The sequence below is a fragment of the Lepidochelys kempii genome, chromosome 1, assembly GCF_965140285.1.
Source record: "Lepidochelys kempii isolate rLepKem1 chromosome 1, rLepKem1.hap1, whole genome shotgun sequence".
Classification (NCBI taxonomy): Eukaryota; Metazoa; Chordata; order Testudines; family Cheloniidae; genus Lepidochelys; species Lepidochelys kempii.
Genome location: NC_136380.1, coordinates 117,446,794 through 117,474,418, shown reverse-complemented (window position 1 = coordinate 117,474,418; position 27,625 = coordinate 117,446,794). Strand labels below are relative to the sequence as shown.

At 42.1% G+C, this 27,625-nt stretch overlaps 2 protein-coding genes across 4 annotated transcripts in view; one reads left to right on the top strand and one right to left on the bottom strand.

Moving 5' to 3' along the window:
* SLC9A2 (solute carrier family 9 member A2) overlaps positions 1-8,647 on the top strand; it is a 37,746-nt gene extending 29,099 nt beyond the window's left edge. The window contains exons 11-12 of the mRNA XM_073351509.2: positions 869-959; positions 5,354-8,647. Coding sequence (XP_073207610.1) covers positions 869-959; positions 5,354-5,724 — 462 coding nt within the window. The 3' untranslated portion in view covers positions 5,725-8,647. The remainder of the gene's footprint in view (positions 1-868; positions 960-5,353) is intronic.
* Positions 5,222-27,237, bottom strand: SLC67A2 (solute carrier family 67 member 2). 3 transcript variants are annotated; one of them, XM_073351532.2, is made up of 7 exons: positions 27,092-27,237; positions 22,530-22,617; positions 18,276-18,319; positions 16,642-16,771; positions 14,429-14,638; positions 13,699-13,873; positions 5,222-5,683 (listed from the first exon to the last, which is right to left on the bottom strand). In XM_073351532.2, the coding sequence occupies exons 1-7, from the start codon at positions 27,203-27,205 to the stop codon at positions 5,677-5,679; spliced, it is 768 nt and encodes a 255-aa protein (XP_073207633.1). In that variant the 5' UTR covers positions 27,206-27,237; the 3' UTR covers positions 5,222-5,676. The 3 variants fall into 3 exon arrangements, with proteins under 3 accessions (XP_073207633.1, XP_073207625.1, XP_073207620.1); XM_073351524.2 differs by lacking the exon at positions 5,222-5,683 and adding an exon at positions 7,104-13,013; XM_073351519.2 differs by lacking the exon at positions 5,222-5,683 and having other exon boundaries at positions 7,104-13,873.
* Between the last annotated feature and the right edge of the window lie 388 nt (positions 27,238-27,625).

Below are 27,625 nucleotides of genomic sequence, written 5' to 3'. Positions count from 1 at the left end.
GTCTGATAGGAAATGGATTTCAATTTCAAGTTTCTTTTGGGTACACGAGTGGGATGGGTAGATAGGAAAAGGGGGCAGATTTTAAAAGTTATATAAAAAATTCTCTTGACAGTGATTCACAAACTGGATTCACTTGAGAAATTGTAGATAAAAAATTAAGAGTCCTATGCAGTAAGCTACCTACCACCAGTTGCTGAGTGTCTTCAACTCCACATGATTTTAATGGCTCAGCACCTTGCAGGAGCTAGGTCTTTAGGCCCTGCTCTTGTAAACACTTACGTGTGTTTAACTCTATGCAATGAGTTGCCCCATGACCTCACTGGGATTACTCACATGTATCAAGTTACTCAGATATATAGGTGATTACAGGATCAGGGCCTAGATTTATTCCTGCTCTGAGAGTTTGTAAGCCAACTTTCAACTTTGAGCTAATTTTAATAACTAAGTAATAAAGTTCTAAACAGGGATTGTGTATAGAAAGACTTTGGGTTTTCCTACATTAGCAAAAGTGGTCAAGGAAAGGTTGGGATTAATGAACATGTAACTAACTCTGACCTATCCAGACCTTTTCTCTAGTATAGATGCATATTAATATATTTTATTTCAGTTTAGCTGGCTGACATTAACCTTAGGCCTCTCATTGGGTAGGGCAGGCCTCAGCCAGCTAAACTGAGGCAAAAGATTAACCCGGGTCTGTGGTGGGAAAAGATCATGATCAACTATCATGTGTTTGCTAACCTCAGCCTAACCTTCAGCTCTTTTCCTAAAGTAGACAAACTCTTTCAGACATCTCCCTTGTGTTTCTGGTGTTCATTATGTGATATTTCACTCTACTATAATTTAACACTTCCTGCATTTATTTATACAGGCTCTCTCCAAAGCAACACGGTTTCTGTCCCTGCCTAAAGACGCTAAACTGCCAGAGAAATTACGAATAAGGAATAAAACATCTTTTAGAGGTAATGCAACATGTTCTGATACCAACGGCAGCACAGCCTACTATATGGCATATTTGGGATGGACAGACTCCCCAGATAGGGCCACATTTACCCATATGAGTCATCCTTACACGTGCAAGCCATAGCGTTCACATCAACGTGATTACTCACATGAGTAAGGACTACTTGCTTGGGTGAGGGTTTGCAGGATTGTGCCCATATCCTTGCTCCTAAACTACAGCTTCAGTAACTTCTTCAGTTGTTTATGAGACCTCAGCACTATTCAGCTGAAGAGGAAGTATTTTTGTAATGTCACCTTAGAGCAGTGGTGCCCATATTTTTCTTGTCACTTTCCCCCCCAGCCAATGTTCCCTCTAATTTTTGACACGTTATTTTGTGTGCGCAAAAAATTTCTTCTGTGCAAATTTTTGAAGCTTAGAAGGAACAGTGCCCCCAACCCCCTTACCAGGAATGGAATCTGTTCACACCAACCCCCCCATTACTACACAGTAGTCTCAGCGGAGGAGCTTGGACTGAAGGTGGTGCTGGGGGCTGAACTGGGGGTGGAGAAGGAATAAGGGCAAAGCTGGGCGTGGAGTGGAGCTGCAGCTGGGGGCGGAGTTGGGCTGGGAGCAGCGTGGGCCTGGATGGCACTCCCTTCCTGCCCCCTGTGGAAGCTGGCCCAGACCCCGCTGCATGCCCCCCTGAATGTTCCTCCGCGGCTGTCTAGGTGGGGCGTGCCCCACAATTTGGGGACCACTGCCTAAGATGGTATTGTGTTACTTTGCCATTGCAAATACTGCTCTTATGGGGCTATTAATTTGTAATTAGCACTGGCATGTCTTAAGATGAAATAAGTTATTGATAATTAACTGAATTAAAGTGGCTTTTTTGCTCCAATAAAGTTTGGTGGTGGCAGAATATATTTAATTGGGGTCGAGCTAGGGGGCAATGGTGAGAACAAGAGCCTGGACCCTGTGGGTGAAATCCTGGCCCTGTGGAAGCCAGTAGGAGTTCTGCCATTGACTGCAGTGAGCCCAGGATTCCACTCTCTATATTCAGGGGGTAAGAGGAAGAGAAAAGTGGTCACATCATTTGAAAAGGGAGTCAGAAGAAACAACACAAATAAGTAAATCAGGGCAACAAAGATTTGGAAAGCAAAATATTTAGGCCTTGATTCACATGTCTTCAAAATACAAACACCTTTCCCCCATGATTCCCTTTTTCTTAATACCAAGGGATATTTGCATTTAAGGCCCAATCCTGCAAACCCTTACTCATGAGAGTAGTCCTTACATAACTACTCCCATAAAAGTGAATGAGATTTCGCATGGTAGCAGTTCTGTACCACTGAAATCAGTAAGAGATTATGATTTAGTTCAGTGGGAACAGGCACATATGAGTCAAGCCTAGTCCTGTGAGTGAAGGTTTGTAGGATCAGGCCCCTGTTGTGTTTTGGTGTTTATGACTTTCTCTGTTTATATGTTCACCATAGGGATTATCCCCTTTAAAGATTCCCCCATAAAGATGAGGTTAGATGCTAACATCTGGCCTGCTTCTCCTTTCACCCCAAACTTTGATGCTAAAAAATGAGTATCTTCTCTGCATTACAACCCATACATAGCAGATCAGAGTCATTGTAACAGGCATTAGAAAGAATGAAATCTTAGATCCACAGACTATTGTCCAAAGAGAACAACTAGTCCAAACCAGGTGAACAGTAGCCATAACCAGTGGCTAGGTCATTGAACATCTGGCAGGAGTTGGGAATAGACTGTGAGTGTCCTAACTTTGCCACTGACCTTGGGCATATCAATGTGTCTTTCTGTGCCTCAGTTTCTCAATCTGCAAAATGGGGATACTACTTACTCTCTTTTGCAAAGTGCTTTTTGTGCTATAAATGAAGCACTATTAACAAGCTGAGTGTTACTATGGCAACTGGCTCAGAATGCTGGTCAGTGAATGAATTTGACTCCCTCTGGGTGGTGTGTCTTTCTGGACATTGTAGTGTATTTCACTCCCCAAATATCTCAGTGTTTGCCAAACCGGTGTTTAGGCATTTGGTTTCTCACCAAAATTTTTTTAATATTCCATGGAAAGTAGACAGCCTTTGTGAAAAATTTCGTTTTGTTGAAATCTGAGTTTTCCATAGAAAAATGGTTTTAATGGAACATCTCTGGCTTGCCCTCTATATTATTTTTATTATAATTTATAAGTAGATAGAATGAGCTCCATCTGATTCTCTCCCACGTAAAGTAACAATCAGGAGCTACCCCTGGGAAGATGCAATACATTTAGATTAAAAAGGAGTACTTATGGCACCTTAGAGACTAACAAATTTATTCGAGCATGTCTCTAAGGTGCCACAAGTACTCCTTTTCTTTTTATGGATACAGACTAACATGGCTGCTACTCTGAAACCTACATTTAGATTCAGTGACATTTCCAGACCATACTGCCCACCATAATTAGTGGAATATGACCCCCCCACAAGTTTAGCAATGGACCATGTCCTTGCAAGTTGGTAATTATGTCTTTGCTCTCCTGGAGTGTAGTGATGCCTTTTATTCTGTAGCTCTGTCTACAGAGGTCATCCACTGTCACTTAAAATTAAACACTGAAAAGGAAATGTGCCTCAAGATTATTCAATTGTCAAAAAATATATAATTTGACACATTTAGAAAAAAAAGAAAAAAGCCTGCCACCAGAGATGGAGAAAGGTTTTCTTTCTGTGAAATTATGTGGGTGGATGGACAATTATATGAGGATATATTTTGTTGACCTCTTCCTCCTTTATGCAAGAGAAATGCTGTGAAGAGTACTAATGGGAACCATTCCTATGACAGTCCCACAATGTACTCCTCTTAAATACTATTAAAAATAGATTTAAAGCACCATAACTGACTTAAGTATAGGAAATACCACAATTCATTTGTAAATAGTAAATGCTATAAAATATGGAAGTATTAAAATTATGGAAAGTATGCAAATATTGAGGAAAATATTAAGAAATTTAAAGGAATGCTGCTAAACGGAAAATCATTTTGATCTATATCTATCTTCAGGAATATTATCAACTTAAACTACCAGACAGTGACCATTTAAGATTATTTGTTGATAAATTACCACAGCTTTCATTGAGACAATTTGTACTCTTCCCTGGGGAGACCAATGAGAAGGGGTTTGAGGGGTTGGAAACTGTAAGATTTACTACATGGTATTTCCTTGACATTGTCCCTTCTGGTGGCGTAGAGAGGAGGAGACATGACCTACCACCTCCACAGATCCCTAGGGAAGATCCTTTGTCTGGTGGAGGGTTGGTCCCTTTGTGCTGCTTCTCTGGACCTCCTCCACCCTGGGCCATGCAGTTCCTTCAGGGAGAAGTGTGCATGCACAGAGGCTGACTTTACAGTGATTTGAGTACTATTTACTTAGGCAAGGATGCCCAGTGTAATAACGGCTGCACAGAGAGGGCAAAACATCACAAAGAGCAGCTCATCCACCCCTCTTGCCCATACAAACCCTACCAAAGCAATATCTGTGGAACATTCCCAGTGGGAGTTCTTCAGGGCTGGGGAGGGAGTAAATGCAGCAGACCTGACACTTTCCCAGTATGGACATTGCTACACTTTGAGCTGGAGGTATAAATTCCAGCTTGAGGAGACGTACCCTCCAAGCTAGCTAGTGTGCTAAAAACAGAAATGTAGCCGTGGCGCTGTGGGAGGGGCTAGTTGCCCAAGTACACGCCTAGTATTTCAGATGGGATTGTACCGGAGCAGCTAGCTCATCCCACTGCTCACACTACTATTTTTAGCGACACTATTTTTAGTGCATTAGCTCAATCAGAGCTCGTGCGGGTATGTCTCCCCGAGTTGGGAATTACACCTCCAGCTTGAAGTGTAGATGTAACCTATGGATGCATCTACACTGCAATAAAAAACCCGGGTCACTGAGTCTAAGGGCCTGGGTCAGTTGGGCTCTGAGACCCACCCCCATCACAGGTTTCAGAGCCTAGGCTCCAGTCTGAGCCTGAATGTCTACGCTGCAATATTTAGCCCTATGGTCCAAGCCCTGCGACCCCAAGTGCCCTAGAAGCCCCATCCATATGTCTGCATTCCCTTTCCCTCGTGTAAGTGGAAGGGAGCACATGGGACTGCTGTCTAGAATAACTGGAAATGTATAAGGAAATGTCACAAATGCTTGTGAAAAATTCAGCCAACTGAGCACAAGTGCAAAATTCTATCTGTGCAAATTTCTGGGAAAACAGGCAAAATGGCTGTGAATTTCAAAATACAGATAAGCATTTTTATTTCTTGTGGTTGATACTGTGCATGGCTCAGTTATTTTGTTTTACAGCACTGTGTAGACAGTGATATTCTTCAACTAACATTTTATTTTTGTTTTAAAATTAACAGTAGGGGGTGCTGACAGCAGTGACTCTGAATTGGAGCTTCCTACCACAGTGCTCAATTTAAAACCCAGAGCACGAAAAATTTTGCGAGACCAGAGCCAGCAGCAGCCACTGCGGCAATTTAGAATGGAGTGGAGAAATGAAGTTAATGGAGACCAGGATGGAAGGGTAGATCGCAGAGAAACGGACAATGAAGCTCAAGCATCCGGAGGGTTCAGGCAACCACTGCTATCGAGACCAAGATTTGGAACAGTGAGTGAAGAAAATTTGACTGAAGATGTTAGATCAACAAGACCAATGCCACCACCGCGAATAGTCAGGTGGGCATCAGAAGCTGAAAGGCATAAAAATACATCTCCGAATCAGCCATACTGAAAACAACTGAAGTAGAACTATCAATAATAAACTACAGATTTAAATTAGTATTCTAAACCATCTGACTGGACAATGGGATCTATTTTAAAAACTTGGTGTGGATCCTTTGGGTTGCATGCCCATATAATTAACTGGATGAAATACTACAGCAAATACTAAACCCAAGATGCAAAAGAAAACATCTTTTATGAACAACTTTTAGCAATGCTCTGACAATTATGTTCTTTTTACTACTAAGGGGAAAATGTGCCTTTTATCATCATCAGCTCTGGAACCAAATAGCCCAAGTTTGATATTTAATTATCCAAATAAGAATGTTTTAAAAACCTCATACAATGAAGAGAATGTTTAAAAATATTCTAGTACATTTAAGATGTTATTTATGATTGAATTTTGCTTGTCTAGATCAGATTTTTAATGTGAATAGCACTGAAAATTGCACTATGCCCCTGTCCCATAGACCTTGCAAGACAAATACATTAATCAATGCAGATTATTGTTAGAATGGTCAGGATAGTAGGATGCGGTTAGGGGTTGTGAAGGCTGGAACAGGATCAGAAAAGGAAGACCTAGCTACAGAAACAGATTCTGAAACACATTCAGTTCATGGAAAATGGGCAGTAAAGATAGGTGAAGCACACTCGCTCCAGAGTAATCCTATCAGCATTTTTCCCCCAGCATATAACCAGTGAAAGGTGCTGAGCACCTTCAGTGCAATGAATGCCCGCAACTTTCATTCATCTCAATGGGAGTAGATAGGTGCTGAGTGTTATCAGGATTGGGCCCTCAGAGGAGTTGATGCCTCCTCTGTCTCAGTTTGTGGCTGCTGTGGAAATGCAGCAGAACTGTTATAACACTCATCACAGGCTGAGGGCGGATGGTGTCACGGTGAGGCATGGAGTCGGATTCAGGAAATCTGTGTCCAGTTCTCAGCACTGCTTGTGACTTTGGGTGGCTCATTTGGTCTCATTGTATCCCCTCAGTAAAATGGGGATATTAGTCCTTCCTTTGTCTGTTTTGTCTTTTCCTAGATTGTAAGCTCTGTGGGACAGGAACCATCTCTTGTTTTTGTTTGTACAGCATGTTGCACAATGGGGCATCAGTTGGAGTCACTAGATACTACCATAAAATAAATAAATTACTATTACTGCTGCTAAAACACCCATGTCTTTCTCATCTCAGTTTAGAGCTGGCCGTTTTAGTTTTATTTATGTTTGAGGGTTGTTTTGGGGGTTTTTTTGGATGGCTCAAACTTTCCTAAATTTTGCTGCAGTTACTGTAATCCTTTTCTACTGTTCAGGTTATGTGGAGTTCTCGCGTCTGTCAAATGCAAATTCTCAATTGTATGCAGATGGAAAGATGATCTTTTTAAAGTCTCAGTCAAAGGCCCACGTCAAGATAATTTCTCTACTGTGAGATGTTGATTTTTGCAAAAAGAACTGTGGCCATGTTTAGTTATTGTGGGAATCAGTCACCTGTGCATGGCCATCTTTTTCTCTTTGGCTTATGATGGAGTGAGGTGATGCTACAATGTTAATTTATACAAATAATTTTGAATTCATTTTTCAACAGCATCTTGGGGTTTTTCCCTTTTACATCTATTTGAATGATCAGCATATACTCCCTCACTCTCGTCATATCCGAATTAGAAATGAGCCTGTGCTGGAATTTTCACATTTGAATCCGGGTCCAAATTTTCCCCATCATGAGATTATGATTTGGGGGTTTGCATTAAGTTTGAATTGTGACTTTAAAAAAAGGTGATAACATTATGCATGTAGAAGGTTAGTTTGGTTTACTCACTCTCTCTTTCCTTTGCTGATAAGGACTAAATCAGCGACTTTTAACTGAGCAAGTCACTTAGGGTCAAATTTCCAAAAGTGGCCCCTGATTTCTCACAACTCCTGAGAACCTGCATGTTCCACTGACTTCAGCTGGCATAGTGGGTACTCAGTCTGACTGAAAAGACAGCCCCAAGTGTTTAAATTGCATACCCCAAAACTGAGGCACCTAAAATTAAGGGCCATTTTTTGGAAACTTGGGTCTTAACCTCTTTGTACTTCAATTACTTAATTTATAAAACAGGATGATGCTTATTTTTAAATGCATTTTGAGATCTATGAATGAAAAGCAGTAAGTAAATGCATACCATACAGTTACAGACTCACAATATTTTGAAGTATGTTTCTTACTACCTTTTTCCCTACAGAGAGAAAGTAAATTGGAACATTATCTTTAAGACGTTCTAATCAGCACCTTCAGCTACAGCCTATAATGTGAATTTTGTCTTTTGTTATCCCATGTCAAAGAAAGTTCATGGGTGTTGGGAAATTAGAAGCCAAATAAATGTCTGTCGCCTAGCACCATCTATTGGCGGAAATGATGTATAGACTATAGACATGGTTTTCATTCCCTTCAAGAAAAACAAGTCTGCAATGACAGAATAATTTCTGTAACACAGAAGCAAAGGGAGAAATTTAGGGAGACAGAATTAAACTGAAGTTTGGCCAGGATGATGAAATTAACATACTTGTCCTTGTGAAAAATATTGTGGGATCTATAGTGATAGTGATCAGCACTTTGTTTACCTAACAAAGAGAAAACTTCTTGCAGGTTAGCACAGATCCTCTAATAGGACATCACATTGGGGCATTAAATCCTTGGTCTAGTCCAGAGACAACTGGGACCTGAGTTCTGTCAGGTTAAGTAGTGGGGGCATATTTCAAAGATTGGAGACTGAAATTGAAGGGCTGGGGGAGATTAGCCATCTGGTTATAATGAAACTTTAAAATATTATCACTCAATTCACGAAGTACTTTCTGGAAGGCAAGCTGTTGTAATTCTACAGGATGTGATAGTGGGTTGGAGTAAATTCATACACAGAGAACACAAAAAATAAAATCTGGTTGAACTTGAAAGCTTATAGCAGTATCCTTTCACATGTATGCAACATTCAGCTACATGGAATAAAAACATTAGCTTGATATTTCTGTGAAGTGAAATATTGTGTGTTGCTATTTATAATATGATCAATAATTTCTGACTTAATATCCGATTGAATGTGTTCATGCCACTGGCTTCGAGCCATTGTTTCAACCTTAACTGCAGGCCTATTGAGTCAAAGCTGTGCTGTCTTAAGTTCAGAAAGCTCTCTTTACAGTCATATGGACTAGAAATAATGATTAAACATGGAAGCTTCAAGAGGTGAATTGCAAAGCCAAAAAACCCCCCAAGACAAGACTCCAGGCAGAAGAAAAGCAGTGAGGTGTGACTCATGGGATGGTAATAGTGAGAATGGCAAGATGCCAAGCTTATTTTCCTAGGCACTGGAAATCGTAGCTCTGGATGCCCAGTCTCAGAACTTGCATTCCAGCTCTTTCCCCTTTCTTTCTTTGTTTCTCTTTTATCCATTGATGGCCCCTGCCTTCCTGGGTGAAGTAGAGATCAAATCCCATTTGCCATTAAGTGAAAGCTGGCATCTCCAAAGATAGCATTTAGCAGCAACTACCTTCCGCAGAGGGGAATCCAAACCTTGCAGATGCAGGCACTGCCAGGAACAACATGGAAATTGGGAGAAGAGTGTAGGAGCAGCCCCTAGTAATAACATCCTCCTGTGTAAAAGGGTGTGGTCAGGTCAGGGAGGTGCATAGACTGGAGCCAGAAAACAGAGGAGAGCTGTAGAGCAGGACTGGCAGGGGAAGCTGGTGACAGGGCTGGAGACATTACGTTCATCTCTGGGGACTACAGGAATAAGAGAACAAGAAGGTATTACCAGCAGTTCCTAAGGAATAGAGAACCTTCTTGCACTCCCTTCAGCTACCATATAGCAACTGAACTGCCTTCTCAGCCCCATTCCCCAATTCCTTCTGCTCTTAGACCCAACTCAGGAAAGCACTCATGTTTAACTTTAAGTACATGCAGAAGGCAGTGGGATGTACATATGCATTTCAAGTTAAGCACATGCTTAAATGATGTCCTGAATAGAGATGTTTTCCTGAATGGGTGCCTAGCTGATCAGGCAGCAAGAGGTCAACTGAACCCAAGAAGTCAATCAGGCAGAGGAAGACTAAAGAACTGAAAGAAGGCAGTCACAGAAACTAAATACTGCATTGGATGTGCATCCCATCCAACTCCATTGACTTGGCCACCTGTCTTCTCAAGTGCATTACAAGGAACAATATATAAAGTTAACAGAAGACAATGACTGAAACATTAATAAAAATGGAATGTCATTTCACTTTATTGCTTTTTAAAAGAAAGAATTTTAGTGCAATTTTTGTAACTAACACTACAGAGAGTAATCCTTTCTAAAGTACTTAAAAATCACATTATATTATAAATACAGCCACTTTGTCCAGTAGCATCAGCTACAGTATGTCCCTGAGACCACATCTTCCACAGGCTTCTCACTCCAAATATTAATTTTCCATAATACAGATTTAGACAGTAAGAAAAATACAATATATCTTCCAAACCAAAAATCAATGTTAAATAAAAAAAATAAAAAAAAGGTTGTGGAAAGCACAAAGTGCTTCAGCTTGTGCATAAACATAAAAAGTGAAGTGTTGAGTCCTATCACCCCAAAGAGTGGTATGCAGACAATTGTTAAATCTAGTGTAAACTAATTTCATGGTGCATTTGGTCTAAGAAAGCCCCACACTTTTGTTATCAGTGTCACAAGTTAGGATGACTTTCTATCTGTTGATTGTCGGGCAAGACGACCACCAAAGGTGTTAAATCCTTTATACCAAATACCAGTTCACTATGCTTTATTTCCACTTCATTCCAAGTGGCAGTAGCAAAGTGCGCCATTGCTGCCAAGAAGTCTAACAGCACACTGGGCTGCATTAGTAGAAGCACTGCCAGATCGAGGCAAGTGATTATTCCCCTCTATTCGCCACTGGTGAGACCACATCTAGAGTACTGCATCCAGTTTGGGGCTCCTGACTACAGAAAGGATGTGGACAAATTGGAGAGAGTCCAGTGGAGGGCAACGAAAATGATTAGGGGGCTGGGGCACATGACTTATGAGAAGAGAATGAGGGAACTGGGCTTATTTAGTCTGCAGAAGAGAAGAGTGAAGGGGGGATTTGATCGCAGCCTTCAGCTACCTGAAGAGGGGTTCCAAAGAGGCTGTTCTCAGTGGTGGCAGATGACAGAACAAGGAGCAATGGTCTCAAGTTGCAGTGGGGGAGGTCGAGGATGGATATTAGGAAAAACTATTTCACTAGGAGGATGGTGAAGCACTGGAATGGGTTACCTCGGGAAGTGGTGGAATCTCCATCCTCAGAGGTTTTTAAGGCCCGGCTTGACAAAGCCCTGGCTGGGATGATTTAGTTGGGTTAGTCCTGCTTTGAGCAGAGGGTCGGACTAGATGACCTCCTGAGGTCTCTTCCAACCCTAATCTCCTATGATTCTATGATAAAGGTCCCTGTTCTGGGGAATTATGTTTCTTTCCTTAGTGGAGGGAAAAAGGGCAAGGGAATTAGTGAGGGCGATATTTTGAGGCTCTTGCTTAAATGGTCACCAGAGATAAAATTATCAAAAGTGACTTAGGTGCCTAAGTCTCAATTGAAAGTCAATAGGCACTTAGGAGCCCAAGTCCTAAGTCACATAGCAAAACTTTATCCCAGGGCACAATTAAAAAAAAGATGAAATCTACAGTACATTAAAAATGAGAAGATTCCATTTTTTGCATAAAGCTTAACTCTCACACAGAAATCAAGGGTATCTCCCGAAAACAAGCACATATATAGACTAGTCTCATTGTGTCCGCCTATAAAATTTAAAGTTATTAAAATATATATATATATGTGTGCTCCCAGGGTGCTCTTACTGAGATCAAAGAGATTTTTGTCAGTGATTTCAAACAGGAGCAGGCACTCTGTAAGAGAAGAGACTTCAAGAAGGAGAAAAGTTGATTTAAAAACAAAATTACAAAATGCCATCTGTGACAGCTCTGAAGAAAGATTTAAAGTTGCATGTGCACATCATATATGCTAAATTCAATTAAAAAAAATCTGCAGAGCGGCTTTGTATACTACATCAAATAATTTAACGGGAAGTGCTATGAAACTTTCAGATAAAAGGCACTATAAGAACAAACTTTTTTTTAAAAACAGTGGCTCAAACGTAATGCTCAAAAACGTGATGGGCTAGTAACGCTGACTTGAACCTTGTATAGTATCGGTCAGAGCTATGGAAACCATCTCCATAAATCTGTCAATGCATTTCAATCTTTACCCGCATCAACCTCCATTAGCTTTGGCCTGCTAAAATGCACGCAGACAAACGAAGATTAAGCTGCCAAACACACATTTTCCCTGATTACCTAAATTGGGATTTAAATTTATGTCTTCAAAGATGAAAAATAGTGGATTAATCCTACGTGGAACAAACACTTTAAAACATCACTAGATTTTCCAAAAAGTATCTTAAACAACCATTTAAAGAACAAGAAAGAGTGGTTATTCTTAAAATGAAGATGGAACAAAATTGCACAGGAAGTTCTGGGAGTTCCTTCAAATACTCACTTATGAGAGAAGGTTGCCAGATGGAGGTGTTCACTAGTCCAGGTACCACTAGTGCAAATTTCACTGTAATTTACATGTTCTCATCTTCAATCACCCTAACTCTGCACGATGGCATTTTCTCTTAAAATACCTTGTATAGTATATATAAAAGAAAAATAAGCGCTAGAGCATACACAGCTCTATTTACCAGAAATATTGGGACAGAGGAGTGAAAGCAGAATGTCAGCTAGCCAGTTGGGAATGGCTAATTATGCTGCATGGGAAAGCTTCTAGGCAGAGCATGTGTCACAAGTTATATATGCAACCTCTGATTTATCAACAAGCCATTGTCACAGGAGGCCAATGGTTTATACAGGTCAGCCTTAATGTCTCATACTGATAAGTGCACATAACAAATTGTACATGTCTAAATAAAAAACTTCACTAGTCTGTCTCTCTCAGTCAAAGAGCCTATCATTCTAACTGTCATGTTTCAATGTGGGGCTGCAAACTGGATTATTCATCAGCCATTTATATACTCAGAATAATTTTTCTTGAAGGGATTTCAACCTTATTAGCACAAAGAAAATACAATTCTCAATCCACGAAAGTTTTTAAATGATACCTGCACCTCTGAAAGAGAATTTCTCTCTGAACTACAGCTCTGAGCATTCCTGTCTTGAGGTATGATCCTGCAGCAGATAAGTCTGTATGAATCTGAGGGCTCAGGCAGCCTGGCCTCCCCTTGAACTTGTACCATTCCTTTGAGAAAACAGCCTGTTGGTACAATACAGGTTTTTAGTGCTTTGCATTTTATTGATGATGCACCAGCCTGTCCAAAATAAGCTGCTATTCACTTTTTAATTTAGCAGTTCTACCGCTGCAATATCGTGGTGTGTTCACAAGCATTATCAAAATAGCTACCAGCGCCAGCCCCACACCAAGACTTGGAGGGCCACAGGGACTGAACTCCTGTGCAATTCCTGAGAGAAGAGGGGCAATTATGCGTCCCACAGATGTCACAGACTGACCAACTCCTATGAGCGTGCCACTGGCCTGATTCCCACCCAGGGTCAACTCAAGATCAGTGATGCAAGTGCGTCCTACAGTGGTTGAAAATGCTAAAAATGTTGACGATAAAATGACCGTCCATATGCTGAGTGCTGTGGAATATAGCATTATCAACACACAGGTGAGAACAGTGGAATGTAATAAAAGTGCATAAGTGTTATGTTGATAAAGTCTAGTTATTGGTCCAAGTAGAAAACCAGCAAGTGCTCCAAGGGTGCTACTATAGCTTATGAGGTACCCTGTGAGCTTAGGTTTCACCCCAAATCTCTCTTCAATTGCCAGAACAAAATTGCTATAATACAGCATTACAGCTACAGACATTAGTAGCCGTACTAAAAATACATCCCACAGATCAGAGCATGCAATGCTTTTAATCCTCTTCAGCACTGACCCAACTGGAATCCATAGGGACTGGAGGGGAGTATCATATTTCATTGCTCCATTAACTAGTGATTTAACCTGCAGGTCACAGTTTGCCTTTGCTGTCACTTTGCTGTTACTGGTGGTCTGTTCATTTTCATTACTATCTGTGTGTTCCTCACTCCATGGTAACATCCAGACCAGGCCTGTAGAGGTAATGAAATAAAGTAAAGAGTGTACCCCATGCTCAAACATGTAAGTTACTGTTATGTTTTAATGGTGTCTCTAACTGTATAAATCAAAGACAAATGAAAGTATTTTGCACTTTGTTGGCAACATTTCATCTTAAAATAATCACAAAACAGTTTACAAAAATTAAGCACAACATAACCCATGTAGTTACTATTGGTTTCCCCATATTTAAAATGGGGCTCTATAATAAGAGAGAAAAAGGTTAAGTGACTTGCTCATGCAGCATATACATAGCAGATCTGAGAACTGAACCCAGGATTCAGACTCCCACTCTCCAGCTCTAGACACAAAAATAACACTCCATCTCTTGTATCTGGATATAAAAAAGAAATAAAGAGGGGGAAGGCTGTCTTAAATGAACTATTTTCAAAACGTGAGAAGTAGTTCACATTGAAAGAGCAGTCTGAATGCACAGAACAGAAAGGGATTACAGTCAAATTACTGTACAAACAACACGAACACAAATCTCTTGAAAAAGCCTGAAGTGCAAAATACTACATACAACTTACCAGCGTTCAGAATGAAGATGAAAGAACAGACGAAAGATGTCAGGTAAAAGCCACTTTCTAGCTCTGTAAAGTAGCCACCAACCACAGGACCCAGGATGAAACCAACACTAGAGGCTGCATTGAAATGTCCTATTACAAGAGGGCGCTCTTTCTCAGAAACCAAGTCAGAAAGAAGAGCTTTTGATATGGAGAGAGTGTGTTTGAAAATACCTGAAAGTTAACATAAAAACACATAGGAAAACGATATCATATTTATTTAGCATAGGATATAATTTATAAGGTTGTGTTTAATTATTGTTTGAAAATTCCATAAGCTACAAATCGTCCAATGCCTGAGCTATAGGGGTTGTGTCATAGAAGTGGTGAGCTGGACGTGTGACGAGTTTGGCAGCAACCACTCCCTTGGCTAGTGGAATCATGTTAAACAGACATCTGCGTCAAGTGAGCACAACAGCTCAAATAGGATAGAAGCAGCACCTCTGATTGGTGGATCCCAGTAGAGGTGAGGCAACTACCAGAGACATCGCATCTTGTGGTCAGTGCTGGGGAAAGAATGATACAGCTGGCTACGGACACTTGCAATTGGTACAGTACAATCCCAGGTTGTTAACCAGTAGGTGTTGGTAGGCTGAGAAACAGCAACGATTAATATGAATTCTGGGCCATTCTAAAAATGCCACACGTGTACAATAAAATCTCTTTCTCTGCTCTTTCCTCACAAAAGGATTACCTTACACCACCACAGTCCACAACCACTGGCAATATAGGAGCATTACAAAAACTCTAAAGAGGTAGTTAAAATTTTAAAGATTTATCAAACAAACCACTGAAGTTTCTTTATCATACAAAAAAAGAACCAAAACCAACCCACTGCCTCCTCTATCAAGGAAACAAAAAAGTTTTCTTTGGAATGAGGCTAGATAGTCAGAATTTTAAAAACCTGTTATGAGAGTTTTATCAGACAGAGACGTTAATCATAGAATATCAGGGTTGGAAGGGACCTCAGGAGGTCATCTAGTCCAACCCCCTGCTCAAAGCAGGACCGATCCCCAATTAAATCATCCCAGCCAGGGCTTTGTCAACCCTGACCTTAAAAACTTCTAAGGAAGGAGATTCCACCACCTCTCTAGGTAACGCATTCCACCACCCACCTAGTGAAAAAGTTTTTCCTAATATCCAACCTAAACCTCCCCCACTGCAACTTGAGACCATTACTCCTTGTTCTGTCATCAGCTACCACTGAGAACAGTCTAGAGCTATCCTCTTTGGAACCCTCCTTCAAGTAGTTGAAAGCAGCTATCAAATCCCCCCTCATTCTTCTCTTCCGTAGACTAAACATCCCCAGTTCCCTCAGCCTCTCCTCATAACTCATGTGTTCCAGTCCCCTAATCATTTTTGTTGCTCTCCGCTGGACTCTTTCCAATTTTTCCACATCTTTCTTGTAGTGTGGGGCCCAAAACTGGACACAGTACTCCAGATGAGGCCTCACCAGTTTCAAATAGAGGGGAATGATCACGTCCCTCGATCTGCTGGCAATGCCCCTACGTATACATTCCAAAATGCCATTGGCCTTCTTGGCAACAAGGGCACACTGTTGACCCATATCCAGCTTCTCGTCCACTGTAACCCCTAGGTCCGTTGATGGAAACTTTGTGTTAGTGGCACTAACAAATATGCTTTTATACAACATACACATTCTGTTAAGTAGTGAGCTAAGCTTTTAGATGATATTCTATTTGGAAATATACGTTCAGTATGACAAAAATGTATTGAAGATCTTATATCATGTTATGTCGTGCACACAGACTAACTTTTTTAGAAGTTACTAGCGACTTTGCGTGCTCGACTTGAGAAACGTTAAAGTGGCTGATTTTCAGGAAGTGATAAGCACCCACCCTTTGAAAAAACAGTCCCTGCACTGAAGTGTCTCAGAAGTTGTTTACCCCCTCCCACACCCTCAAAAAAAGCCAAGCCCTGAAAAATCACTGGTCACATGGCTCATTAAAAAAAAAATAGTAAAAAGATCAACTTAGAGGTCTTTTCAAAGCTGGGGTTCCATAGGTGCCAAAGAACCATTGTACCTGTGATAAGTAAAACTGTTCAAAGCTGCTATCTAGCTTGTCCCCACATCTAAATACCATGATTTCCCCAGCAATAATTCTCAAACCAACGTTGGACTAAATATAAATCCAGGTATCAAGTCAATTACTCACCTACAGGTACCCTAGCAATGGCAAATAACCACACACTGGTGGACATGCCAAGCAGCAAATAACCCACTGCACTGAAGAGGATACAGGCAATCAGGGAATACTGTCTTCCTATTACATCACTCCAGCAGCCCTGGTAAGACAATAAATGAGTGGTTTTTATAGTATTGAACTACCCATTGTGAACGATATGCATATCTGAATTAAATCGATTACTTCTTTTCTCAAAAGAGAGGTCCCTGAGGGACCATCAGTGGAAACCTTCATAAACAGTTTAGATAATATTCATAATAGTATTGTGTCTAGATGCCAGAGGCTGGACATGATGGACTAAATTCAACCCTAAAGTCAATCGGAGAAGCACCTGCTTCCACCATGAATTAATTTTACTAGATGAGGTATGAAAGCCAAGCTTAATTTAATTTAATGTCTCATCTTAGTTTTATGTAAACCCATGACAATTTAGTGAAATATCATGGGCGACAGTCTAATGAAAATGTCATCACACCAACACTGACCATTATTATTTATATATGATAGCAACTACTGTGTGCTAGATGCCTGCCAAACACTCAAAGAGGGCAGTCCTGGCTTGAGGGAGCTATCAGTCTGAGGGCAGACAAACAGAAAGAGGTCACGAGACGGGGAAAATTAAAAGATAACCTATATAAAATAAGTCAACTTAATTCACCACATGCAGCATGGCAGAAGAGGGTCTTTAAGTAGGAAGGGTAGGAGCCTTACACATAAGTTCAGGGAAGCTGCAACAGACAGAGGAAAAGGTGACTGTGTGCAAAATGTGTGGATGAAACCTAGGAGCACTGGCTCCAAAGTACAGATTTGAATGTTGGCAGGTACAGTATGCATTCCTGACCTATGGCATTGGGTTGTGTCCTTGTGCCAATTTGTTTTGGGAAAGGAGGGGAAAAAGCATACCCTATGGGGAAAAAATAAAGTTTGAGAGACATTGCATGAATTAAGGCCAATGGCAAATTACAATAGACTCCATATTAATCGGAGAATATAACAATTTCAGAGATCTGGCCTATGATACTATTTCTTGTATGGAGGCTACCGCGTTAAAGAAAACTGCTCTAATAACAACACAACATTAAACAGAATGTTACATGCCTGACACATAGTAATATTTGACTGCTTAAACTACTACTTTCAAATCTAGGCAGAGATTTGGTTTTCAGCTAAAAATTTCAACTTGTGTACTAGGATTTGATTAGTCCCTATAACTGAAACAAAAAGTCCACATAGAGTAAGAGCAGTTCCTCCAACCTCAAAGGCTTGTGTAAACACTAGTGTAACGCGACAGACCCTGGTAGTCGAGGGCAGGATCAAACGAGGAACCTCTGTAGCTTAGAGCATGAGCCTCTACCACATGAACTAAAAGACAACCAGCTGTTAGCTAAGGCTGTAGAGCAGACTCAGACTCAATCAATCTCTCTCTCACACTCTCTCTCAGTGGTCTCAGTACCACTAGATGTGATAGAACAGGAGGTGTGTGGGCTATGCTAGCAAATGTACAGTTTCACATTCTCCAAAATATTACCATTAATGTTTTTAATTTTCCTGCAAAGTTAATAGAAACACCAATATATATTTAAGATCCAGTATTCAAAACTTACCACAAATGTGCTGGAAAAGAGCTGCAGTAAACCATAAAGAGATCCTAAAATAAAAATAGTGAAAAAAGACACTGAGAATTAAGCATGAACAGACTTGTGAAACTGGCTTTAAAATGGTTCTGCAAAGTGAGAAAATTAACAAAATAATTAATTAGAAGTACAGGAAGAGGCAATAGGGAAAAGCAGAGGTGGAGTCCAGCATGAACAAGATTTTCACCACTTTGATGGATGAATCTTCCTCTTTTTCTGAGTGTCTGAAAATTGCAACACTATTCAACGGAGAAGAGTGAAAGCAGCAGTATGCTGCTTTGCCAGGGAAAATAACTGAAACTGGGACAGCTGGCACCCTACACCAAACATTATGACAGGGCACTGTAGCAGCAGGCCTGGAAGAAATTGCAAATCCTACCCTTCAAAATGAAGGGTAAGAACCTAGCAGCAATTGGCAGTAGGAGAGAAGGAACAGAAAGAAAACAACAATTCCAGCATGGAGTCAACAGTACAATATTTGTCAGCCTCTTTTACTGATTAAAGGACACCCCAGCTCCCTGGCTTTTTTAATGCTTAAGTCAATGCAAAGTGTAGAGATGATAATGTACTGTACACTAAAGTCACTGCATAAACAACATTTTTGTCAACCAAACTCAGAAATAGGATTAACATCAGAAGGAGTTCTAGTCCATGCAAACTGAAAAGGCAGGATATTAAAAATCTGGATATAAAGAAGACATTTATATCATAATTACGATTTCTAAACTGTGCACTAGACCTGTATTTGTGTTATAAGCCAGTACCCCAGAATCACTTTAACGGAGGAGAGGAAGCTACAGAATCCAAAAAGGTCATCATTTGGAACCACCATATAGTAGCTTCTGAAGACAACTATGAAGAAATTCAATGACTTAATAGTGGGACAATCATGATTATAAGGGGGAAGAATCAGCTGCAGAAAAATGTCTATCTTGCTTAGAGCTTGCCATTGTTTTCCACTGTGTGGCTACTGAAGGTTAGTTATGATACATACAGTAACTCCTCACTTAAAGTTGTCCTGGTTAACATTGTTACGTTGATGATCAATTAGGGAACATGCTCATTTGAAGTTGCACAATGCTCCCTTATGACGTTGTTTGTAGCCACCTGCTTTGTTCACTGCTTGCAGGAAGAGCAGCCCGTTGTAGCTAGCTGATGGAGGCTTGGGACCAGGGTGGACCGGCAGCCCCCCCATCAGCTCCCCGGTCCCCTAAGTTCCCTGTGCAGCAGCCACCCAGCAGGCTATCAATTGCCCTCAGTTCAGCTGTCCCTCCCCCCACTGCCATGTGCTGCTCCTGCCTCCTGCTTGCTGGGGAAGTGGGGGGGGAAGAGGTGGACTAATGTCAGGGTGTCCCCCTCCCCCCTGCTCCTGCCCCCCCGCTTACTCCTTCTCCATATAGAGCGGGGAGGGAGACGGGGGGACGGGAGGACAACTGGGCTCAGGACAGAGAGAGCTTGCTGGCCACAGCTGCTGTCTAAACTTCCTGATATACTTAAAAAGGCAATGTACTTAGAGTGGGGTCAGAGTTCTTAAAGGGGAAATAGAAAAGGAGTATTTGTGGCACCTTAGAGACTAACCAATTTATTTGAGCATGAGCTTTCGTGAGCTACAGCTCACTTCATCGGATGCATGCCGTGGAAACTGCAGCAGATATATACACACAGAGATCATGAAACAATACCTCCTCCCACCCCACTGTCCTGCTGGTAATAGCTTATCTAAAGTGATCATCAAGTTGGGCCATTTCCAGCACAAATCCAGGTTTTCTCACCTTCTACCCCCCTACACACAAACTCACTCTCCTGCTGGTAATAGCCCATCCAAAGTGACAACTCTCTTCACAATGTGCATGATAATCAAGGTGGGCCATGTCCTGCACAAATCCAGGCTCTCTCACCCCCTCCCCTTCCCCCCCGGGGACACACACACACACAAACTCACTCTCCTGCTGGCAATAGCTCATCCAAACTGACCACTCTCCAAGTTTAACCAGAACGTCGGGGGGGGGGGTAGGAAAAAACAAGGGGAAATAGGCTACCTTGCATAATGACTTAGCCACTCCCAGTCTCTATTTAAGCCTAAATTAATAGTGTCCAATTTGCAAATGAATTCCAATTCAGCAGTTTCTCGCTGGAGTCTGGATTTGAAGTTTTTTTGTTTTAAGATAGCGACCTTCATGTCTGTGATTGCGTGACCAGAGAGATTGAAGTGTTCTCCAACTGGTTTATGAACGTTATAATTCTTGACATCTGATTTGTGTCCATTTATTCTTTTACGTAGAGACTGTCCAGTTTGACCAATGTAAATGGCAGAGGGGCATTGCTGGCACATGATGGCATATATCACATTGGTGGATGTGCAGGTGAACGAGCCTCTGATAGCGTGGCTGATGTTATTAGGCCCTGTGATGGTGTCCCCTGAATAGATATGTGGGCACAGTTGGCAACGGGCTTTGTTGCAAGGATAAGTTCCTGGGTTAGTGGTTCTGTTGTGTGGTATGTGGTTGTTGGTGAGTATTTGCTTCAGGTTGCGGGGCTGTCTGTAGGCAAGGACTGGCCTGTCTCCCAAGACTTGTGAGAGTGTTGGGTCATCCTTCAGGATAGGTTGTAGATCCTTAATAATGCGTTGGAGGGGTTTTAGTTGGGGGCTGAAGGGGACGGTTAGTGGCGTTCTGTTATTTTCTTTGTTAGGCCTGTCCTGTAGTAGGTAACTTCTGGGAACTCTTCTGGCTCTATCAATCTGTTTCTTCACTTCCGCAGGTGGGTATTGTAGTTGTAAGAAAGCTTGACAGAGATCTTGTAGGTGTTTGTCTCTGTCTGAGGGGTTGGAGCAAATGCGGTTGTATCGCAGAGCTTGGCTGTAGACGATGGATCGTGTGGTGTGGTCAGGGTGAAAGCTGGAGGCATGTAGGTAGGAATAGCGGTCAGTAGGTTTCCGGTATAGGGTGGTGTTTATGTGACCATTGTTTATTAGCACTGTAGTGTCCAGGAAGTGGATCTCTTGTGTGGACTGGACCAGGCTGAGGTTGATGGTGGGATGGAAGTTGTTGAAATCATGGTGGAATTCCTCAAGGGCTTCTTTTCCATGGGTCCAGATGATGAAGATGTCATCAATATAGCGCAAGTAGAGTAGGGGCTTTAGGGGACGAGAGCTGAGGAAGCGTTGTTCTAAATCAGCCATAAAAATGTCGGCATACTGTGGGGCCATGCGGGTACCCATAGCAGTGCCGCTGATCTGAAGGTATACATTGTCCCCAAGTGTAAAATAGTTATGGGTAAGGACAAAGTCACAAAGTTCAGCCACCAGGTTAGCCGTGACATTATCGGGGATGGTGTTCTTGACGGTTTGTAGTCCATCTTTGTGTGGAATGTGTGTGGAATGTTGGTGTAGAGGGCTTCTACATCCATAGTGGCCAGGATAGTGTTATCAGGAAGATCACCGATGGATTGAAGTTTCCTCAGGAAGTCAGTGGTGTCTCGAAGGTAGCTGGGAGTGCTGGTAGCGTAGTGCCTGAGGAGGGAGTCTACATAGCCAGACAATCCTGCTGTCAGCGTGCCAATGCCTGAGATGATGGGGCGCCCAGGATTTCCAGGTTTATGGATCTTGGGTAATAGATAGAATATCCCAGGTCGGGGTTCCAGGGGTGTGTCTGTGCGGATTTGATCTTGTGCTTTTTCAGGAAGTTTCTTGAGCAAATGCTGTAGTTGCTTTTGGTAACTCTCAGTGGGATCATAATGTGCATCTCTCTCTCTCTCACACAGGGTGTGTGTCTCTATCTGCCATGCTATCTCCCCTCCCTCCATTCCTGCTACCTTGCAGAGTGGGAGGCTACATTAACAACGTGTTAACCCTTGTGGGCTCAGCCAAATGTTAGTTCATCATTTACCAGTAAGGCATTCCCTGGGAAATATCCCACCCTCTTCCACCCTCTGACTTCACCACCTCAACCAAGCTTCACAATCATCATTGCTGTGTACAGTATTAAACTGCTTGTTTAAAACTTATACTCTGTGTGTGTGTGTATATATATGTGAAAAATTTTTTCCCTGGAACCTACCCCTCCCCCCCATTTACATTAATTCTTATGGGGAAATTGGATTTGCTTAACATCGTTTCGCTTGAAGTCGCATTTTTCAGGAACATAACTACAACGTTAAGTGAGGAGTTACTGTATCTGACTTCTACATCATGTCCTGGGTAATCAGTATCCATGCTGTACTCACCTACTACTCCTGCAACAGTTGGACTTGCTCCTAGAGACTTGATATGAAGGCTTAACAGAGGCACAACCATACTTACACCAAAGAAGTCCTGAAAGAATAGGGAGAATGGAATTTCAGTAATTGAGCATATTTACAAAGATACAGAAAGTCAAGATTTAGGAATAAATGATTCTGTATTTTAAAAGGGTTTTACATTTTAATTGAATAACAATCTAGGATCAGGTCTACATTTGGAAGGCTCCACCCACACAGCTATACCAGAATATTATACCGGTCAAGTGCTTCTAGCGTGGATGCAGCTTATTGCTGGTATAGCTTATTCCAGCTGCCCTGAGTGAAACAAGCTGTACTGGTAAAAGCACAGCTTTGCTGGCATAATTGCATCAACCCTAGGGATTCTAGAAGGCACAGCTATGCTGATCACAAATCACACTTTCATCACACCCCTGACCAAAAGTTTGATCTGGTCAACAAGAAATAAAAAGTTTTGCATGACAGAGAATGTGTTATGTTGCATTCCATAATCCTTGCAATCTGAGTGGTATGTTCACAAATTACAATTTTTTAAGATAAAAACTGACAGGAACTACTTATCTTCTGAATGGTTCTAAATACATGAAAAAGGCAGTGCTACACTTTTTCAGAAGATCTAGTTAAGAAATATTTAATGCTTAATATATATAGGAAGTTGAATAATTATTCTGAATTTTCAAAATGATAGGCTTGCACTATTTATATTGCATTTTTAATACAGCAATAAAAATAGTCTGGTGTATCATGGAAATAAAAAAAAAGCATCTCTCTGTACAAATAATTAAGTTATGAAAACAAACATTTAAAGCACCGGAAAATGCATGTAAAGTGTAGCCTTTCAGTTGAAAAACATCATCTACAATGGGAAGAGAGACTTTCAAGACAGCCCATTCCTGTAAATAGATTACATTATTTTTCTTACATTACAATGGCAAAGTGTAGGATACAGCACAGAGGCAAGGCAAAGCATAAGGGAAGCAGAGATTTCCTCAGTAGCATCAGAGGAAGACGAGACAGCATGTGAGGGTTCTTCACTTCGATACTGTACAAGGATCTCCTGGCCTGTCCTTTCAAATTTTTATCTTTTGTTAACTTACCACACTGACCTGCTAATTCTTTACTGTACAATGCTGCTTGCATGCCACTTCTACATCAGAGTAGAACTGTGCTGAAGGGGACTACTGAAGCAGTCTCACCTTTTATCAGAGACTACTGCAGTAGTCTCACCTTTTATCAGAGACTACTGCAGTTGCACTAAACATTCATAATAGTCCATCCAAAACTAGAATAGAGATGTCATTATAAATACCATCGAGTCACATGCTTCTAATATCTCATTAAGCAGTCATGATGGCTAATTTTTATATATACATACACTCACAAAACTAATATAGCTGATCCCTGGTACTCCTTAAGTAACACAATATTTAAGCCCAGTAATTGTTATTATCATTTGCATGTCAGTGAAGAACAGCAATTATTTCTTATTTTAAAGAGAGAAGTGTATGTTATTCTAAACTCTAATTTATTGGCTATGGGAAGGTTATGTAGCAGACAACAGCTCAGTGACATCGCTCAGCTACTATTCACAGTGGTCACCCTTAGAAATGTGCCAATTGCCTTCTATGGCAAAGTAAATTTACCTCAGTATTAGAAGGGTTCTAATTATTACCTATAATGAGCATAAGGCAGTTTATGAAACATTGCAAACACAAATGTAAGCTTCAGAGTAGCAGCCGTGTTAGTCTGTATCCGCAAAAAGAACAGGAGGACTTGTGGCACCTTAGAGACTAACCAATTTATTTGAGCATAAGCTTTCGTGAGCTACAGCTCACTTCATCGGATGCAGCAAAACAGACAAGCTCTATGGAGCACTACTGCCTACTGCTTTTTCAGACTTGTAAGGAAAAAGACAGAGTTAAAGAGGAAGCACAAACAAAGGAAAAAAAGCAAAAATGAGATAGATTTATCAATGATGGAAAACAATATAAAAGACATGAAAGAAAAAAGTCAGTTCTCTTTGGCTAGTTTAAACAAAAGTAACTTGCAGTAATACATACAAAAGCATTTTCCCGTTTCATCAATCTTAGATGCTTATTTCTGCATTAAACTATCACACTGGCTAGTTGAACTGAAAGCACTCAAAGTCCTAGACATGAATGGCTAGTTTGCCTATGTTAATAGAGACTATATTTGCATGAAACTGTAGTAAGATGAGGCCCTGAAACATAAACCCTTGGTATCAGAGGCCTGGTATGAGACCTAATGCCTGAGCTAAAGTAATGGTCAAGACTTTGCTGACATAAAGCCAAGTTAAGCTGCGAGCCAGAGGCAGGCCCTGCTCACAGAAGCTGGCAAGGAAAGGGCTGATGTTGCATAAATATATGCTGTTGCACAAACATGTATCTAAAGTGTATTGGATACCAGAGCCACACACAAATGGTACAAGAACATTCTTATACCGTCCACATAGATAACAAGGACGGGGCAAAAGGCGAGTACGATGGATAGAGTTGTTTTGTTCGAACCAACATGTACAAGGTGAGAGGCAGCACCTTACTGCGTAGAAGGGTGGTGCATTGTTACGTAAAGGGGTTGCACCTCAATACGGCAGGAGTGTTATGTAACTTGTTTGTACCTGTGTATAAGAATACATCCCTGGGGGGGTGTCTCTGTCCAGCCTAGGGGGCAGTGGAGTGTCCCACCACTGCCTGAGCGGCGTCCATTGCCAGGGAGCACAAATTCGTAGTATGCCCTGTAGAGTCTATAGGGAACTATTACTGTGCTTCGTTTGACAATAAACCTGGCTCGGGTTCCTTCATATCTTACTAGAGTCTGTGGTTTTTCAGGGTTCTCTCGGGGTCTGCTGTGTTAGCTATTTGCGCAGAGCTGGGGCAGCACATAGCAGGAACACGCATGCAGCCAACTGTTATCATCATCGAACAAGAGCAGAGCACCACACCTGTGGCGTCTGAGAACAGAAACCACTGTGGTACCACTTTCCAAGGGGCTGAACAGGATTTGGTGACTGCACTCCCCATTCAGAATACTCAGCTCAACAGGGGCATGCTGCATGCAGGGGGAGATTTGGGAATAGGACAGGGCTGGAAGTTCTACAGCCAAAGCAGAATCAGACCCAGAAAACTTAAGAGACTCATCCAAGGCCACACAGGAAGTCAGTGACAGAACCTGGATTAGAGCTGAAGAGTTCCTGAGTGCAGCTCCCTTTCTGAGTCCACAGAACAAACCACTCAATCCCTTAACAAGAGCTGCTCAGAAAGCAAGATTTAACATGATTTAGTTCAATAAAAGTGTCTGACAAATTGTCTTCACTAAAATTTATTGACTAGAATATACATCCAATCATTTTAAAAAAAAATAAGAAAAGTTGTTTAAAAATATGACTTTGTAAACCAAAGATGTTCCTTTAGTCCCACTTTGTGAAGGTGAAGATATAATTTGAGACTAGGGTAGACCATATACATTTCAAATAAATGAAGGACAACTGTATGGGGGGGAAAAAAACTTATTTTTAGGAGAAACTACCCCACACTGTTTTAGTCAATATATAAATGCATGATTTTTGTATAACAGTGCATGATCCTTTGTATGGTTATTGAAAACATACTAAGAGTCACTCAGATAAAACGTAACTCCTTATTGGATATGGGTCATAGGGAAGTAAACACTAAATAAATGATATGCCTAAAAATACTGAATGGATGGTCATCTTATTTGATGGGAAATAAAGGACAACAGCAAGGATAAGGGTATGCCTGCTGGAATGCAGCTTTTAGCCAAAGTGTCAGATCCTGGGGAAATCTCTTAGGCCTCAGAACTGCCTCTAAAATCTCCAGGTTTTCAGTAGTGCCATGGATGTGCTGAGTACTGAACAGAACAGAGATTGTCTTTGCCCATCCCTAAACTCAGACATTTGGAGGAATTTTTCAGTCCCTTAGGACTCCCTCAGGAACTTCAGGGTTTTTTTGGCCAGGTAGTTGCTATTGATGTCAAGGCGATGGGAGCTTCAACCATGGCAATGACATTAAATACAAACACAGGAGAAATGGGTGGTGTCCGAACAGACTATAAAAAGGCAGCTCTCGAACCCGGATGCTCTAGGGTCATTTACAGTATGGGACAGATTATATTTTATATGTGGATTACACATATTTAAGGTTACATTTGTTATACATCCCCCATCAAACAGCAGAGAAGATCTGCCATGGGGTGCAGGAGTGCCGGGCAATGGAGCTGAGGATCGTTTTTCAGGGTTTTTTGAGTGTTCCAGTGGAGACAAGCGGCGGAGACGCCATTGCGGTCCTGGTTCACCTACAGGCTGGATAATATTTGCTTTTTTACACGTACACCCCCCCCCCCTCAGGGCAGGAACCGGGACGGACACCCCCCCCCCCCCCCCGCGCCGGCCAGGGCAGGAACCGGGACACAGCCCCCCCCCCCGCCAGGGCAGGAAGCGGGGGACCGAGCCCCCGCCCGGCAGGTCCCTGACGCTGCGGCCCCGCACTCACCAGGAAGCCCACCAGGTAGAGGCACCGCACGAAGCGGCTGAGCCCGGCCCCGCGCGGAGCAGGAGGAGCCGCCGGGCCCGGCCGCGGGGCTGGCGGCGGCCCCCAGGCCCCCATGCTCCAGCCAGGCCCGGCGCCGGCGGCCACAGCGGGGGAACGAGCATGCGCGGCGCGGGGCTGGGGCTGGGGCGGGGCCCCGGCGGGGCTGAGCCCGGGCGGTCGGGCAGAGCCAGCTGGTCAGAGCCTCGGAGACCGGGGTCGCGTATTTGCCAGCCGTGATCTCACACGAGTGATAAGCGGGGGTGGGTGGAGGTGGCGTTGATTTGTCATCAGGGCTTGAAGCCTTTAAGGATCATGTTCCCCCATCTTTTTTCTCTCCTCCCCCCCCCCCCATTGCCCAGCAGCTGGATCCCTGCTGGGATTGTCACAAAAGAACAAGATTCCCGGAGCTGGGGCTTTAAGAGGTGGGTGGTACCCGTCACCGGAGGGGAGCAGTCTTGTCAGTGCCTTCCTGCAGCCTCCAGCGCCAGACTGCGC